At 33.0% G+C, this 17,824-nt stretch overlaps 2 protein-coding genes across 2 annotated transcripts; both read right to left on the bottom strand.

Annotated features, from left to right (window-relative positions):
* Positions 1-447: 447 nt before the first annotated feature.
* LOC113718421 (uncharacterized) lies at positions 448-15,971 on the bottom strand. The gene is made up of 7 exons (XM_072072113.1): positions 15,246-15,971; positions 7,050-7,146; positions 5,885-6,187; positions 4,020-4,175; positions 3,508-3,582; positions 2,982-3,122; positions 448-2,760 (listed from the first exon to the last, which is right to left on the bottom strand). The coding sequence occupies exons 1-7, from the start codon at positions 15,969-15,971 to the stop codon at positions 1,445-1,447; spliced, it is 2,814 nt and encodes a 937-aa protein (XP_071928214.1). The 3' UTR covers positions 448-1,444.
* On the bottom strand, positions 678-1,439 carry LOC140021356 (receptor-like protein 56). Its single transcript, XM_072072114.1, has one exon. It carries the CDS (start codon positions 1,437-1,439, stop codon positions 678-680), a length of 762 nt encoding a protein of 253 aa, XP_071928215.1.
* Positions 15,972-17,824: the final 1,853 nt, after the last annotated feature.

Genomic DNA, 17,824 nt, shown 5'->3' with positions numbered 1-17,824 from the left:
AATTTATCAAGTTAGAAATAGTTTGAACTGCTCTAATTTTCATATTGATACGATTTTTTTTTTTTGTAAAAAAAATAATTAGTGAAATATTTCCAAATTTTACAAGTTAATTAAACTAATAAATCAAGAAATAAAAAATTATTTCCTTGCTGTGCCATATTTTTATTAATCATCTAGTGACTAAAATCTAAAGGTTTTGAGTTTTAATCCCCCTCTCCTCTCCCTACGCTGCTAGAAAAAGGAAAACAAAAAGTTGAGCGACTGTACAATTTGGCTATTTGTATTGCAAAATCGCAACTTGATCATTCATTTGCTTTTGACCAATTAAAAATTATCCAAAGCCGCTCTAATCTTCATCTTCATGCATTAATTAGGCAAAAAAATTATGGCAATTCAGAAAAGAAATAGTAATTGTACAAATAAAGAAAATTAAACCGCAAATATGAGGAAAAAAAACTCTAGTGCAAAATATATTGGACATCAGAATTTCACCTCATATAGTTCCTCTTTCAATACTTGCAAATACATTGGACCTTTTTCCAAATTCAAGAATCCCAATTGAGTAACTAGGACCAATTCACCTCCTTCTCATGTTCCAATTGAACACTTTCCATGTTTGCTTTTTTTCAGAGGAACGAGACCTGCAATACTCGTAGAATCTCGATAGGATCCAATAATCAATATAAAAAAACCATGCTTACCACTAATGAAATCACGATCACCATATATGAAGCAAAAAAGCTCCAAGCGAATGCTGCCACATCAATTGCACCATCAACTTCTATGTCTTGATCACCAACATTTTCAGGGTGTGGAGCAAAGGGGTTACAACTTCTCTTGAGCAATGGACCACAGAGACCTGGATTTCCTCTATAATTGCTGTCGTCAAAGGTTGCAAACTCCCCTGTATCAGGTACCCTGCCAGACAAGTTATTGAATGACACATTGAAGATGGACAAGAAGTTCAATGATGCCAGCTCTGAAGGTATTTCACCACTCAAATCGTTGTAAGAAAGATCCAAGCTCTCTATTTGGTTCAACATTGAAAGTCTTGAGGGAATAGATCCTTGCAAGTAGTTGTGGGATAAATTTAATGCCCGGATATGTCTGAGATCACCAAATTCAGGAGGAATCGCTCCAATCAATTGGTTACATGACAGATCAAGGCCAGACATGAAATTCAATATATTCCCTGCATAGTGTTCGCTTCTACTTTTTGTTGTGAATATCACTTTTTCTTGCTCGGAAAAAGTAGTTATATAATACTCACTCGAGATTATCTCCATGGCCAAAAAAGGAAGGTTTATGGAGGAGGGATCAATAACAGAATACCGGCCATAGGCAAAAAATGCATCTGTGGAGAACTGCCCTCTGCCAAAAGAAATGTTGTTGAAGCATGTAGGCAGTGGCCCAGAAAACTTATTCTGAGAAAGATCCATAATTGTCACATTCTGCAGCTGACATAAGTGCAAAGGAATATCACCATGCAATCCATTTCCCCCCAATAGAAGAACCCTGAGCTCTTTAAGTTTACCAATATAGCGTGGTATACCGTCAAATTGAAGCTCCCAGACAGCATGTTTGAGATGGGCCCTGAGATCATGTTGTGATGCAGGTGGAGGAACTTCAATGACGTAAGCTCGGAGCAGGCTGGTAAAGGTCCGATCAACTGATTTTTGGAGAGGTCTAAAAATTCAAGAACTGAAAGTTTGCATATAGCATCTGGTATGCTACCTTCTAGCAAGTTGGCTGACATGTCAAGAGCCTTCAAATATGAAAAATTTCCAATCCAACTGGGAATTTTGCCTTGAAAAGAATTGTTTGAAATATCCAGCCAAGTTAAACTTGGAGAACGAGATAATCCATGTGAAATGCTCCCATTAAAATGGTTATTATCCAAGTGAAGGAATTGTAGGCTTGTTAAGTTCGTGGACCCAGAAGGAAAATTGCCATGCAAATTATTATAAGACAATACCAATATTCTAAGACGTAAACATCCAGTTCCAATTTGACCTGGCACCTCCCCTGAAAACTTGTTATGGGACAAATCAATTGATATTGCCATTGTCAAGTTTCCCAATGAGTGGGGAATATTGGCTTCAAATGAATTTCCTGACAAATTCAACGACTGCAGAAATGGATAAGATAAACCGATATTTTGAGGAACCTTACCACTGACGTCATTGTCTGAGATGTCTAATCGGAGTAGATTTATTCTCAGAGAATCATCCACAAGAAACGGACCCGTAAAAGAGTTATCGTTTAGAACAAGAACTTCAAAGTTTGTATTATTTTGCAGAAGCCAAGTAGGAATCTGGCCGACTAACTTATTGGAAGAAAGATCAAGAATTTGCATTTCTTTCTGATAGAGCAGGAAACTTGGGATTCTTCGAGTCTGATTATTCAAGTTGCAGCCAGATAAATAGAGAACCTTTAGCTGAAATGGTGGGGGGAGAGCAAGATCCTCAGTGTCGACATGTAAATCATTGCTTTGAGGTACAAGTTCGAACACCTGAAGCTTCGAATGGTTGGCCAAAGAATTGAAAGAAAAAGAACCTCCAAAAAGGTTGCCAGAGAGAGATAGATACTCAAGGTGTACGAGAGGAGTAATGAGAGCAGCAGGGATGTTTCCGCTGAGAATATTGTTGGAGAGATCAAGAACTCGAAGAGACGTCAAGTTTCTGAAGCACATAGGAACAGGCCCGTAAAAATTATTGTCACTCAGGTGAAGTTCATCGAGATTCTTCAAACTGCAAATTCCTGTCCAAAAAACAAGTTCATTGTAAGCTTTTCATACAGTAATAGTTGATGCTAGGCATGAATTGTCAATATATAGCCAATTCAGAAACCATGAAATCATATGTTAGACGCAAAAAAATTGAAATGTTGGTTTCCAAATTTCATCCGTTCTAGCTCAACATTTGAAAAGTAAATAGCAACTTCATGCAAGCAACAGACCCTTTCACAGCCTATCTTATTACCTTGAAGGACGGAGGAATCATTAATACCAATACCGTTCAAAGATAAGGCTTTGAGAGAAGTTAAAGCCTCAATGTCGTCTGAGAGTTTGTTAAAATTTGTATCTCCAAGATTGAGTACCTTCAAGTTCTCCAGCTTCAATTCTGCAGTTCAAAACTTTATGTTAGTATTATAGTTTTGGATATATCAAAATTACTGATCCTTCTAGAGTCACAAATAGAACTCCCACATCTTATTCATGTTCCATTTTGCAATTGAAAGTTAATTAAACCACCTAAAACGAATGGATAATTCTAATGTTCAGCTAATCTAGAAATAAGAGGCAAATAATGGAATTTGGACATAATATACATCAAATTATAGAAATAAGGAAAAGTACACAGATAGTTCTGTCCTATCCTTATAATCTTGAAATAGAAAGAGAAAATAATGGTTATACTCCAAATCATGTAATTTTTTTTTTGTAAAAAAGAATAGCGTATCCCAGTTCAACTATATACACCTTTATCTCAAATTGGATATGCGTACCTTTAAAGGACAAGGAACCAGAAAATTGATTATGGCTCAAGTCAAGAAACTCCAATTTTTCCAGACGCTTGAAATCTGCAGCAAGAAGATGATCCAATTAGAACTCCTTGAATGGGCAGATTGCGGTCCAACAACTCTCATGCTAATGGATTCTACAATTTTATCTTTTCTACAATTCTACAAATATAATTTGCCTTTTTTTTTCTTTTCTTAAGTCCATAGGAAATTATTAAAATGTAAACAAACTTTGGATATGTGAATTAAGCTCGCGAAGGTGATTTGCTCCACATCAATAAAGTTCACATTTAAGAGCTATTAATTGAAATAGATTACAAATAAATAATGCTGAATCATTATAAGTTTAGATATTCATTAATTTCTATGGGCTGAACAGGACCCAAAACAAATGAAGTAGAAAAGCAAAAAATAGAACAGACGCAAAGTCAAAGAAAATTGTGTAAAAAGGTTAAAGAAAGTCTCATATAAGAATTATAGATAGCAAGTGAATATACCTTCTATAGGAAACGATACCTCTAAACCCAAAAAACGGAGAGACAGCCTTTTAAGTTCAGTAATTGCAGTTATACATGGAATTATACTGTTGTTGAATCTGTTGTCATCAAGGTATGAGGACTTGAGATTTTGCAACTTAGCCCAATTCCTGCAGCCTGCAAAGCACGAGTCAGATTCTAATAAACGGACTAAATACCAAAGAAACCCCTTTGGCTAATCCAATACACACATTTCCTCCTTGTAATTTGAGAAGGCACAATTTAACCTACATGGTTTTGGATTAAAGTGAAACTGTTAGCCTTTTTTTATTAAATTTAATAATCGAGCATAATTAAAGTTTTTTAATAAAAAAACAATGATGAAATAATCAAATTGACCTTTGGTTTCAAAATAAATTCCAAAATGACATCATCGCAAAAATTAAATTTCATAACAAAGCTTCTTCTTCCCGGTCCACCATTAGAGCTTTGCAGCGGTCCACCATTAGAGCTTCTTCTCGCCGGCAGCATCATCCAAAGGGAGCTGATCTATTCCTTCTACCAAAAGAGGTTTTCGATATTTGACTCTAAATAAAATGATGTAAGATTTAAAATTTTTCACACATTTATACTTTCCACGTCGGCAAAGATATAAATGTTTGCTGTTCGTTTTTGTCTTCAAAGTTAACTACTATGCATAAAACTTGATGTAAGTGGTAAAATTGTTGTACATTACACAAACTAATTTGTAACCGGTCACCCATTGAATTGAAAACTATTTGATAAATAAATAAGACACACTATCAAAAAACGTGGAAGTAAAACTTGGTTGCTAATTGACTAAAAGAAAATGATGGTAAGAAGCGAGAGTAATTCAAATTCAAAAAATAAAAAGTGTACTTTGTAATGCAATATCTTAGTCTCTTCTCTTGATCCATTCACTTTTTTCCCCATAAATTGCCTGTTTTTTTCTTAGAGACATCAATTTACTTGATGTACATCACACAAACTAATTTGTAAATAAATAAGACACACTATCAAAAAGCGTGGAAGTAACACTTAGTTGCTAATTGACTAAAAGAAAATGATGGTAAGAAGCGAGAGTAATTCAAATTCAAAAAATAAAAAGTATACTTTGTAATGCAATATCTTAGCAAAATCAAAACATATACAAGATTAAATTTTATATTTTACTCTGGAAAATTAGTAAATTGCAAAGTACAAAGAAGGAAAAGATTCAACATGGTGTGTGTGGTTTAGGCCAAGATTCAATTATTGCTGGGGAAAATTAAAGGATTTTCTTGCGGTGATGAAGAATGGGATGATTGGTTGAGAGCTGATTCAAAGAATGAATTAACAACGAAAGAAGTTTAAGATGACGGAGGCTTTCTTGGAAGTCTAGGGTTGACCAACTTTGACTAATACAAAGAACTGAACCCTTTAATCAAAATTGGTCCAGCCAAACCATTCATTGTTCATACTAACATCTCAAAACTCAACTTGTGTTGTTGGAAAAATTTATATAACAACATAATGTAAAAAGTTTGCTGTCGGGTAAAATAAATAGCACTTTCCTCCAAGATTAAAAAGTCAATCTAATCATTAGGAGCATAAAGATCCCTCCAATTGGATTGGATTCATTTTCTTGTAGCTTTGCAATCAATATGGGATTCTCAAGCAATACATCACTAACTACATTACTATATCTAACATTTGTACCACGTCAAGTTTAAATATGTTAACCTTCAAAAAAATCTTCTTAAATATTGTGCGATAACTCTTTCATGAGATGGTGAGAATATCAATATAGTAGATACCAAGAACAAGAAACTTCAAAATATACCAAAGAAAACAAATGATTGAAAAAAAGATGGTAGCGTAGTTACCTGTCACGTCACTATTGAAGTTATTATTACTCAAGTCTAGAGCTCGCAGGTCCGTCAGAGGTATGAAAGTGCTGATATTTACATACCAATCCTCATCCATACTCCCTGGCAAATTACTAAGGTGGAGTTCAACAATTCTCCCAGTAATATTACTACACCTGACCCGTTCCCAGGTGCAGCAATCAGCATTTGCTCCATCACCTTCTTTTCCAGTCCACGAAGAAAGGATAAGATGAGCATTTGTAGTCACATTTAAGGAAGCTTTGAAGTCCAAGAGAGCATGCTTTTCTTCTAAAAAGCAACCTGAGCAAAGTGGTCCTCCATTGAGTATTATTGATACAACGAGAGCCCATGAGGCAATCAGAATGGATAATTAGTGAAGGAAAGTGTTGTAATGAAAATGGAAGGCAGGATAATTTATAATCGCTTATCAATGTACTGGAACGCAGGTCCGGAGACCGGAGACAAGTCAACTCAGGTGTAAAACAGTGGCGGATTCACACTGGGACACTGGGGGCACGGGTCCCACTCGTCCCTTAAATTTCTATGATACTTATAATAATTTGGTGTAATTTCAACCGTGTCTCTTAGAGTTTTATGTATCTATTGATTTATAGGCTCCCACTGCCCCTCTTAAATTTCTATAATACTTATAAAAATTTGATGTAATTTCAAGTGTGCCCCCTGGAGTTTTGTGTATCTATTAGTTACTTATATTGAGAAAAATATACTTCGTGAAGTTCAAAATAAAAATGTTGTAAACCGTTATTAAAATATGAAAATTCGCTATGAGCAATTATAAATGGTTTAGTTTGCTTTTGAAATAAAATTATTATTACATTAATAATTTTGAGTTTGTCTTTTGATTTTTTTATGAAATATATGCATCATTTGTACTTGTTGTTGAATATTTTTTCCTTAAAAAACTAAAAAAAGTATTTAACCATTTATATTAAGTTTTTCAAGAATATAACAATGTAATGTTATTATATATCAAATAATGTAATAAGAACAATAACCATACCCAACATATAAAATTACAACCACACAGCCCGTGTCACATATTCAGATGTCCACTAATAGAGCTTGAACATTTGAGCACTCAGATGTTCATAACCTGTTGAAGTTAAGGGATGGCAGCAAAAATTCGACAGGTAAGAGAAACCTAAGCCTGTAATCGATATGGGCACTGCCACACATCCTCTTGTGGAGCTGGAAGCTGCAAAATCAGCCACTAAATTATTGTACCAAGTTGTTCCAACCTGTAAAATCACTCTCCAGTAAGCAATAATATATTAAGTTCAATAACTAACTCAAAAATTAAGTTCAACAACTTTGTATATTAAACTTTCACCACTCTATTCAAGTGATATATACCTTAACTGATCAAGGTAAGTGAACATATTTATGTCATAATGTTAACAGTTGAAGTTGACGGAGTGAGCCTCATAATTAATCATAAAGAGTCTAGTGGGCTAATGAGAACAAAAATAGTTCAATAGGCTAAGTGAAATTTTATAATAATTTGATGACTTCTAGCGCATTTTACTCTAAAATTAATTATGTGATTTATGACTGCGCAAAATGAGTTATAGACTTTGATCTAATAGTTAAGGTTGAGATTTCAAGATTTAAAGATTTTGGAAGGGATTCCATTCTCTCTTTTTTCCTCTTGCTTTTTTAAGTCCTGCCCCTCTCCTGCTTGAAAAAACAAAGCACAAAGTGAACAATAATTAAATACAACAAATAGAAGAACACAAATAAAATCCAAAAGTTAGAGAGGTAAGAACACATAACGCGAAAATTTCTAAACAACTATAATTTCTGACACAAATGTAAATTAATTTACGTTTTTATATAACGAAAAGTTCTATTGTTGAATGCGTTCCTAATATTTTGAGAATTGATCATTAGGGGAAAAAAAACAAACATGGAATCGAACGTCCTAATTAAGAAGCTACAAACACCCCAATAGATTAAGTGAAAGTTTGCCACCGATTTAGGGCTTTCGACTTTAGTTTTAGGAATATGCACAAGCAAAAAAAAATAGAATGATTGATTTGTCTAATCTCAAATACGAAATACTCAAAATCAATTCATAATGGTATAGAATCAAGATTCGTTAGGCATTGTTAACAAAGCATTATTTATTTAGTTTTCCAAAAAAATTACCTTTCACCCTTCAATTGAGAATTTCATTTCCAAATCTTTTTTTTTTCTTTTGGAAGTGCAAAAGTTTGAATTCAGAACCTCCTATTTACAATCCATTTGTCTTACCAGCCAACCCTCCCCCTTATTTCCTAATCTTGTTTAATTATTTTCTAAAAGTGAAGCAAAAAATTTCTTTTTACTTATTACTAAAAACACTCCTTTTAGTTCTTCTTAAGTTCTTAAATTATTTCTATAAATTTCCTTGTCCCCTCTCCGCTTCTTAAACCCCACCATTTTCCTATATATATATATGGTTATGTTAGTTTACTCAAACTCGACCAAATATAGTTAGTTGAGCTCAAATGAACTCATCGAACGTTATAAACTGCAGAGTAAAGTAGGGATACTAATCATCTTTTTTTGTTTCTTATCTAATTTAAGTTTACTGCTTTTTTTTTTTTTTTTTTTGCAATCTCCTGAGACATGTGAAGTAGGCTTTATGTTTTGAGAAATAAATTGATACTTCCTGTTGAGATTATTTGTGCATTACATGAATTAAATTCCGATAATCATGAAAATGAAATTTCTCTTATATCTTTTTTTCTGGGTAAAATACCCAAAAACTCTCTATGATCTGATAAATATTCAATTTAACTCCCTCTGGTTTGGAAACCTACACTATAGCTCCCTATAGTTTTGACTAAATTGAAAATTGGACAGAAAGCATCAAATCTAATGGTTGTGTGTGAAATGTCACTATTGCCCCTACTATACGTGAGATGCTTTCCATTTAATTCTCAATTTAGTCGAAACCGTAGGGAGTCATAGTGTAATTTTTTAAACCAGAGAGAGTTAAATTGAACGTTCAACAAACCATAGGGAGTTCATTTATATAGAGACAATATTGACATTTCACGTATAACCATTATATTGAATGCTTTCCGTCAAATTTTTAATTTAATTGAAACTATAGGGACTTATAATGCAGATTTTAAATAAGAAGGAGTTAAATTGAACATTTAACAAACTATATTGAGTTTTTTGATATTTTATCCTTTTTTTTGGTCAATCAATAACATCTATATTTACTTTACTCCGACTTCTACTCCAGTCAATTTTAAGGAGAGATAGCCCAATTGGACTATGGGAATCAATTAAAATTGAGTCATCATTGGATCAAATGGAAACACTGCACACTTATATATATTTGGAGAAGCATAAGGGAAAATGAAATTTCCCTTATGACAGAAAAAGGAAAAAAAGAAGGCAGACCATGAGTTTCGTTCAATAACTGCGTTCAAATAACGGTTTTATTCGATTAGATGGCCGCGGTTTTTTTCGAGAAGGACGTTACCTTTTCAGGGGGTAGTCGGTTGGCGGCATTTGCTGGTGGCAACTTTGCCTGGGCTCCACTTCCCCATCGGCCTTGACTCTTGACTCTTGAGGCCTATCAACCAGGCGTGTATTGCATTTCTAGGGACCCCACAACACAAGACACTTTTGCTTTCCGCAAGTTGGCACAATTTCCATCGCTTCTTTTGCTTTTCAGTGTATGGGAATTTGTCCGTGCAGTTTCCATCATATAGGCTTTTTACCGTACACATGAGATTGTTTGGATAAGAGTTTATTTGGATGATTTATTTGAGATATTTACTATAACACTTTTTGTGATGTGATGTATGTGAGATAAAAAGATGATTGGGAAGATAAAAAGGTGATTGAGATTTGTAAGGCAAAATTTTTTTTTCCAAATTCTCTTTGTCCAAACAAACAAAGATTTAAAACTTTGCTTTCAAACATCAAATTTTGTAAACGACACTACCAAAGACTCGTTTCCATCGCTTCTTTTGCTTTTCACTGCATGGGAATTGTCCGTGCAGTTTCCATCATATAGGCTTTTTACTTTAGTGGCGTACACATTGATTTAAAACTTTGCTTTCAAACATGGAAATTTTTTAAGGGTAATTTTTTATATATTGACAATGTATATACTATCATCGTTTGATTCATGACATGTATACAGAATTTAAATTTTAAATTCAAATTTTGCATAGTTATCATTTATCTAATACTGATAGTGTATACACTGTCGGTGTAGGAAAGATTAATCCATTTTTTAAACCACACTACCAAGGACTTTCAATTTTGATAGAGTGAGAGATAAAGAATTTAAATCTTATTTTTTATTAAGTTGTCATTATATGTGGTTTAATATTTTGAGTTGCCTCCTTCATTTTTTTTACTGACAAAAAAAATCAAAATTTGTAATTATAATGAGTAAAATTAGAAGGTTCTATTTTTGAATTGGAGACGCTCATTTTCTTTTGGAAAATTTTGTGGGTTGAATGAATTATGGGTCCAATTTCAGTACAATTGAAGAAAATGTGGTCAAGCAGCAGTAGAAAAATGTGGAGTGTACAGCTTGAGCAGATGTTTTGGCTAGTGAAATTGGCTACTTCCTGGTATTTGATTCATTATTTTCATCTATCAAGCTAATGTGTCTGATTTTGCTTTATTAAAGTTTTTCTATTAGGGATTCTTATATTATATTTTATTGACTAGAATTTTATTTTTGAGATGTGATGCCTTTTTTATCCCTTGAATTTTTCATCGCAGGCGCATGATGGGAAAAGTGATGCGAGATAGATTTTGGGATAAAAGAAAGTTTATTTTGAACGTAAGAGACTAAATTGTATCGTCGTGAAAATAGGAGATTAATAAAGACATGTGAAAAATTATCTGCACAAATTTTTTTTTTCAATCGAAAAATTAACATTAGCAAAATGACTGAGAATTATAAAGTACTTTCTGGTGGACGGGTTTGTTTGGATTGTGTTTTATTTCTCCAATTTTATCTGCTTACATCATCATTACAATTTCCAATACACCTTTTTATCTTCCCAATTACCTTTTTATCTCACACACATCACATCACAAAAAGTGCTACAGTAAAAATATTCCAAATAAAACACAATCCAAATAATATTTCGCTTGCATTATTGTTGTCCTATTTTTCGTTTTTCTAATAAGAATGTTTGTTTGGACAGTGCTTTTATCCCAAATAATATTTCGCTTGCATCATAAACACATTTCCCAACCTTTTTATATTTCTAATCACCTTTTTATCTCATATACATCACATCACAAAAAGTGCTACAGTAATTATTCCAAATAATATTTCTAATAATACACTATCCAAACAAAACCGCAGCTAATTTCTGCCAATCTGGCCGACAGAAATTCAATGAAGTAAAAGGTCGTCAAAATTGGAGGGCAGCTTATGTCCAGAGCTTGCAGCAGGCCCCCTTCAGAGTCAAGAACTCGCAAACATTGAAATGGTTGATCAATGATTGACATGAATACTGCTTTTATCCATCAAGACAGGAATCGTATTCTTTCCATCTCTATTTTGGAAAGGATAGGTTGACTGATTATGATGAAGTTAAGGATGAAGCTTTACATTTTTTCTAGATGCTATTTTATCATTTTATGCCCAGTTTCTGTAAAGGACATTTGAGGAAATGTGTGCTTATTTAATAGTATGAAATTTGGAACTACTCCTGGCCCGAATTTCTCTACTAACTTCTTTGTCAAAAATTGGGATTTTGTTAGCCTGTAGGTTTTGTAGGCTATGCACTGCATGTTTTGAGTATAAACATGATGCACCATTTTAACTTCAATTAATAAGGTCTTAAATCTTGTAACTATGAAGGATATTTTAGACCTATTACTTGTAGCAATATATTACATAAGTGTTGATCCCCTACTTTTCTTTTTTATTTGTCCCAAAATTAATATCACTTACTTAAACATGTCACTGTATAAGTACTTTTTGACAAGTCACTGTAACCCCAAATGAACCTTAAGAAAGACTCAAGTCAACAAAAATAAACAAAGCAGCACTATGTACTTGTATATAATAATAATGAGAAAAATAAGGAAAAAAATATAAATACTAATGAAAGTAGCTACTTAATACCGATTTGAATTATTACTATAAACAAAACCTTATCATTAGTATTGAATTTCAATTATGAAATATCTAAAATAGTACATGAACAGAATAGAAATTGGGTTTCTCTAATAGGTGTCCATTGGGCACTCGTTAATATACCCAATATTCACCTAATCTACGATACACACACACACACATATTAATAATTATTACTTTCCCTTATGTTTATATACTTTCCTTATTTAATCTTACCTGTTATCCTTTGTATTTATTTACTTTTCCTTATTAATCATACATTTCTAAAAATATGACACCTGAAATATATCCTAACAGGGCCTTGTGTAGTTGTATTTTTTACTTTATTCTAGTACGTCCTTGTTTTCAAAACAGATCATAGCAAAATCCAAAGGAAGATTTTAAATGTCTATATTAACTTTTTTTTAGCATTATTGATAGACACTATTCCTAGGTGTGGGCACGGATCGAATACCCACTTTGTACATCATTTGACTGATCCGACAAGCACCTTGTAGATTGACTATTTTTTGACCCTTACATGCTCCGCATATCAGTGGGTAACCCGCTTAGTTAGGATCAGATTAACGGGTACGCGTTCTGCCCCGCTTATTATTTAATTTTTAAAAAAATAATTAATAATAATTTAATAGTTTATTTTACATATTCATATAAGATTTAATAAAGATTTTTTCTCAAAAAAATCTCCTACCAAGAAACAAATATGTGAAGAGAATACAAGAAAAAAGGAAAAAATTAAAGGAATTCAAAATCAATAAAAATTTGAAATAAGTACCATATTTTTTTAAATATAAATTTCATATTAATTAAACTCTTTTCTAAAAAATATAAGATCATGACCTCTACAAATGAAACTTATAAACAAACTATAGTTTTTCATATTTGAAATGCAATTTGTTGAATGAAATTACTCAATTAGCTCTAAAAATATTATTTTATAGTATATCTATAAAATAAAAAATAGATATATGCGAGCGCATCGGGTATCTGTTAGTTTTTAATTATGTGACCCTAACCCGCTCCATATCTAAACTGGTGCTCAATTCTCTTTTAATCCGATCAAATTATATGAATTGAATATCCTAATTTTTTGATAGAATCAAATCATATATGACAAATTTTTAAATTAGCGAGTATTTTTGCCCACCCTTAACTATCCCAAATAAAGAACATGAAATGTAAAAACTATCGTCATTTGTTTATTTCTTTTTTGAAATTGATATTATTTTTTTTATATTTCCTAAGTTATTTTTTATTTTGTTCTTGCCAAATTAATAGTACGTTTTTGGGTAGTGCCCTAACAAAAAATTAAAGTGTTGTCTTTTCATACATAAATTTGTTCTTTTGATTTTTTAACTTTAGACAATATAAATATTGTATGTTTATAAATTGGGCATTTTAATTTAATGTCTAAACAGTAGTTACATATTCAAGTTAGAATTACCAAAGTTAATAATACATATTTATGTTGGAATTACCTAAAAGAATGACTCAAGTAAATGCTAGTTCTTTTTTGAATTTGATAGTATGTTTTATCCTTTATATTTGATAAGTTGTTTTCATTTTGTTATTACCAATTTGAAGGATTTCAAATATTATTTCCTTATTAGCAATAATCATTTATAAGGGTGGTATTGTGTTAGTATGTTAAGTTTAGTCAATATTTTTAGAAATGATACTCATTCATAAATGCCTATAACTATGTAATTTCAAATTGTGGTAGTATTTTGAATGTTGTTAATATTTCAATAATGTAACTAACTTATAACCATATACATGGTAAGTATGTAATGCAAATAGTGAAAGTCATTTATTTAATTAAAAATAATTAAAAAATATAAGGAAAAATGATGGAGAGTTGGGAGCCTCTAAAGAGGTATGTACTAAAATTATAAATAATTTGTGTTATTAGTTCATTATTATACAACCCTGGAAATTGTAATTAAATTTTGTATTATCAATCTAAAATTTTGCAAATGTTATCTGGATAAGTTTTACATAAATTTGAAACTGTAAGTAAGGATCAACTAGACATAGGGAGGAATTGAAAATCGTGAAAATTTAATTTGCATACTGATAACAAACAAAAGAATTTGAAATGGTTTGATTGTACCAAATTGTGGAGCCAATATGTGTGAATTAAAATAAATGTAAAATTTTAGGAAAAGGGATTGGGATTTTGGAAATTTGTGAAGGTTTTTGATAAAAAAAACCCTCCACCTATTACATATATATAAAACAAAGACAATAAGTAAAATTCTCAATCTGTACAATAGGATTGAGTGAAAAATGTATCATTTTTACATTTTTACGACACTCATGCATTGATATTTATCAGTTTGCCAAACCATTCATTTAAATTTATAATATCGTATACACAAAAAAATTTTACAGATGACAATACATGCTATTTGTCATCTGAAGTTAAGGAAAACATTAAAGTAAAGAATTTAACTTCAAGAGAATTATTGATAAGTTAGTTAAACCAAACCTTTTCTGCCTAAAAGAAATGTTAAAATAAAGATAGGTGTTTTGATAATGTAATTTAACAAAAATATTTCCTACCTAAAATATGAGGATTTAAACATGTAGATTAAACAAACTATAATCATTAGATGACATTAATTGAAATTAATTAAAAACTAAAATAATTCAAAATCCTTGAGAAATGACACATGTTAAAATATATATGTGCTATTTGTCATTTGCATCTAAGGGAAACGTTAAAAGTAGTAAATATAGTAAATTTTACTTAAAAAAGGTTATTGATAAGTTAGTTCAACTAGGAATTTTATGTCTAAAGGAAGTGTTAAAATAAAATATTTACTTAGAGAGGCTTTTTGATAAGTTAGTTTAACAAAATATTTTTCTAACTAAAATATAGTGATTTAAACATTTGAACTAAACAAACTAATAACTATTAAATTACATTAATTGAATTGATTAAGGAGTCAAATAATTCAAGAATATATGTCATATTATTAGAAATCTTTTAGAAAACACGGACTAATAAATTTCTAGTATAATAGATTTCCACGTATTTGTCCCATTACAATCTACACACAACTTTCAACTTTGCATTCTTCTTATGCTTTGGTCCAAGCCGTTTCCTCCTACCCATCCATTCATTCATTCTTTTTTTTTCCCAACAAACGGTAACATTTTATAGATCTTAAAACACTTGATTTTACAAGTATTACTTACAAAAAGGGGTACTACCCTGCAGTCCTTCTTGACTAAATCAACCAGCCATATTGGGAAATCATGTTCCCATTCAATATCATGTTCTAGCTTTACTGCAAAACGTGCTAATACATGGCTGATTTCATTTTCTGTTCTAGGAATAAAAACGAAAGAGCATCTCTCGAAACCTGTACTAAGGTCCTGTACATCTTCTAGAATTGTTGCAATGGTGAAATCATACTCCCTGCTCCTGTTAATTTGCTCAACTACTGATTTGCAATCTGAATGGACTATAATTTGTGTCCATCCCTGTTGTTTAGCCATCAGTAATGCGTTCCGTATGGCAAGTGCTTCTTCTTTGCTTGCTATTCCTCTTCCCTGTGTGACTACACCTTTAGCTTTCAGTAGTATTCCTTTCCAGTTTCTTGCTATTATTCCTTGCCCGGTCTTGATCCCTTTGGTTGATATGGCCGCATCCGTGTACAACCTTATCACTCCCTCCCTTGGCATCTCCCTTCTTTGCTTGGGTTCGCAAACTGTCTGTCTTACATTCCACTTCCTTTGTGTCTCCCTCTCTTGCTCAAACTCTAGCCACTCAGCTTGTGCTTTCCGTATAGTTTTGAGAGGATTCTGATTTGCATCTTCAAAAACTTTTTTATTTCTGGATTCCAGATTTGCCACAAGATGTTTATGGTGAGGTTGACTCTGTCCTGTCCTTGTTCCATTGTTAATGCTTGAGTCACTTGTTCCCACCACAGCCATAGATTATGTTCCTTGTCTTGTAACCCCTCCCATCTGACTGGAGCCATTTTCCATACCTGCGCTGCATTTTCACATTCGAAGAACAAATGTTCCATTGTTTCCTCAGCTTCTCCACAGCAGCCACATCTTCCTTCTCCCTTTCTTAGCCGTTTTGACAGTATCTCATTGACGGGTAAGCACTGCTATAAACATTTCCATATAAAGTGCTTGAGCTTTGCCTTCACGTTCATATGCCAAAGTTTCTTCCACACACTGTGCTTTCTTATTTCCCAACTTGTTTCAGCATCTTGTCCTCTCGGTTCCCTGAGTTTTGTATCAAGCTGTCTTGCTACTGCATAGCCTGTCTTTACAGTGTATTGTCCAGATTTTGAGTAGTCCCAGGCCAGTTTATCTTTTCTTCTTCCAATGCTGGTTGGGATATTTTTTATTAGTTCAGCATCCTTTTTACTGAACCATTTCTGGAGTTGGTCAGATTTCCATTTTCCATCTACTAGCAATTCGTTTACCCACACTAACGTGCAACCCTCAGGTCTTGTGCCAGATACCATGCCATTTTCAGCTCCAGTTATCCATCTGTCATTCCATATGCTCACCGATCTGCCGTCCCCTATTCTTTTCCACAAGCCAGCTAACAAAAGTGATTTTGCACTGTGTAAGCTCTTCCAACACCAGGAGGCTGAATTGGGTGGAGTCTTTTCCATCCAATTTGGGTCTTTCATATATTTTGCCTTCATTACCTTGCTTACTAGCAAATTTGAAGCTGTTAGGAATCTCCAAATTTGCTTTGTAAGCAAGGCCGTGTTGAAATCTTCTAAATCTCTAAAGCCTATTCCCTCTCTTCCCTTCCCTTCCGAAAGCTTCTTCCAGCTTGCCCAATGTACACAGGTTTCTTGTTCTCCTTTGCCCCACCAGAACCTTGCAATCTTAGCTATGATTTGTCTACATAAGCCTCGAGGGATTCTAAAACAAGCCATCACATATGTTGGCATCGCCATAATGACTGTTTTGATGAGTATTTCCTTTCCCCCTTGAAGCTTGTTACTGATTTTGTTCATCATAAAACTAAATACCTGTGTCTTCGATCTTCCAATTGCCATCGGGAGCCCCAAATATGTGCCATTCCGTGCCTCTTTCATATTTTCCAGTTTGGCTTGCACCTCTTTCTTTCTTCGGGCAGGAGTATTTTTGCTGTAGAAAATAGCTGATTTGTCAAAGTTAACCACCTGTCCCGATGCATTGCCATACCGTTCAAGAATGGTTTTGATCTTCCCTGCCTCCTGCTTGTTTGCTTGGCAGCAGAGTAAAGAATCATCTGCAAAAAATAGGTGAGAAATGGTTGGGCTGTCCTTGCATATTTTGATGCCTGTGAGCTTCTTCACTGCCACTGCTTTGTTAATTAGACTAGAGAGTCCTTGAGCACAAATAATGAATAGATCCGGTGATAAGGGGTCACCTTGTCGAATCCCTCTACTCGGTTGAATATAACCTACTTTTTGGCCATTTAGATTGAAGGAGTAAGATACAGTAGACAAACAAGTCATAATCCATCGGACAAAGGTTGGACAGAAACCCATTTTCATCATAAGTTTCCCTATAAACTTCCATTCAACTCTATCATAGGCTTTTGACATGTCAAGTTTTAGAGCCATGTATCCTACCCTTCCCTTCCTTCTATTTTTCAAAAAATGGAGAATTTCATGAGCTACAACAACATTATCAAGAATTTACCTGCCTGGGATAAAAGCGGACTGAGAATTACTAATGCAGTGATGCAAAACCTTTTTTAGCCTATTTGCTATGATTTTGGAAATGATTTTATATATGACAGTGCACAAATTGATTGGTCTATAATT

This window comes from Coffea arabica, chromosome 11e, assembly GCF_036785885.1.
Source record: "Coffea arabica cultivar ET-39 chromosome 11e, Coffea Arabica ET-39 HiFi, whole genome shotgun sequence".
In the NCBI taxonomy this organism is placed as follows: Eukaryota; Viridiplantae; Streptophyta; class Magnoliopsida; order Gentianales; family Rubiaceae; genus Coffea; species Coffea arabica.
The sequence above is the reverse complement of the archived record's forward strand: the minus strand, read 5'-3'. Positions and strand labels throughout refer to the sequence as shown.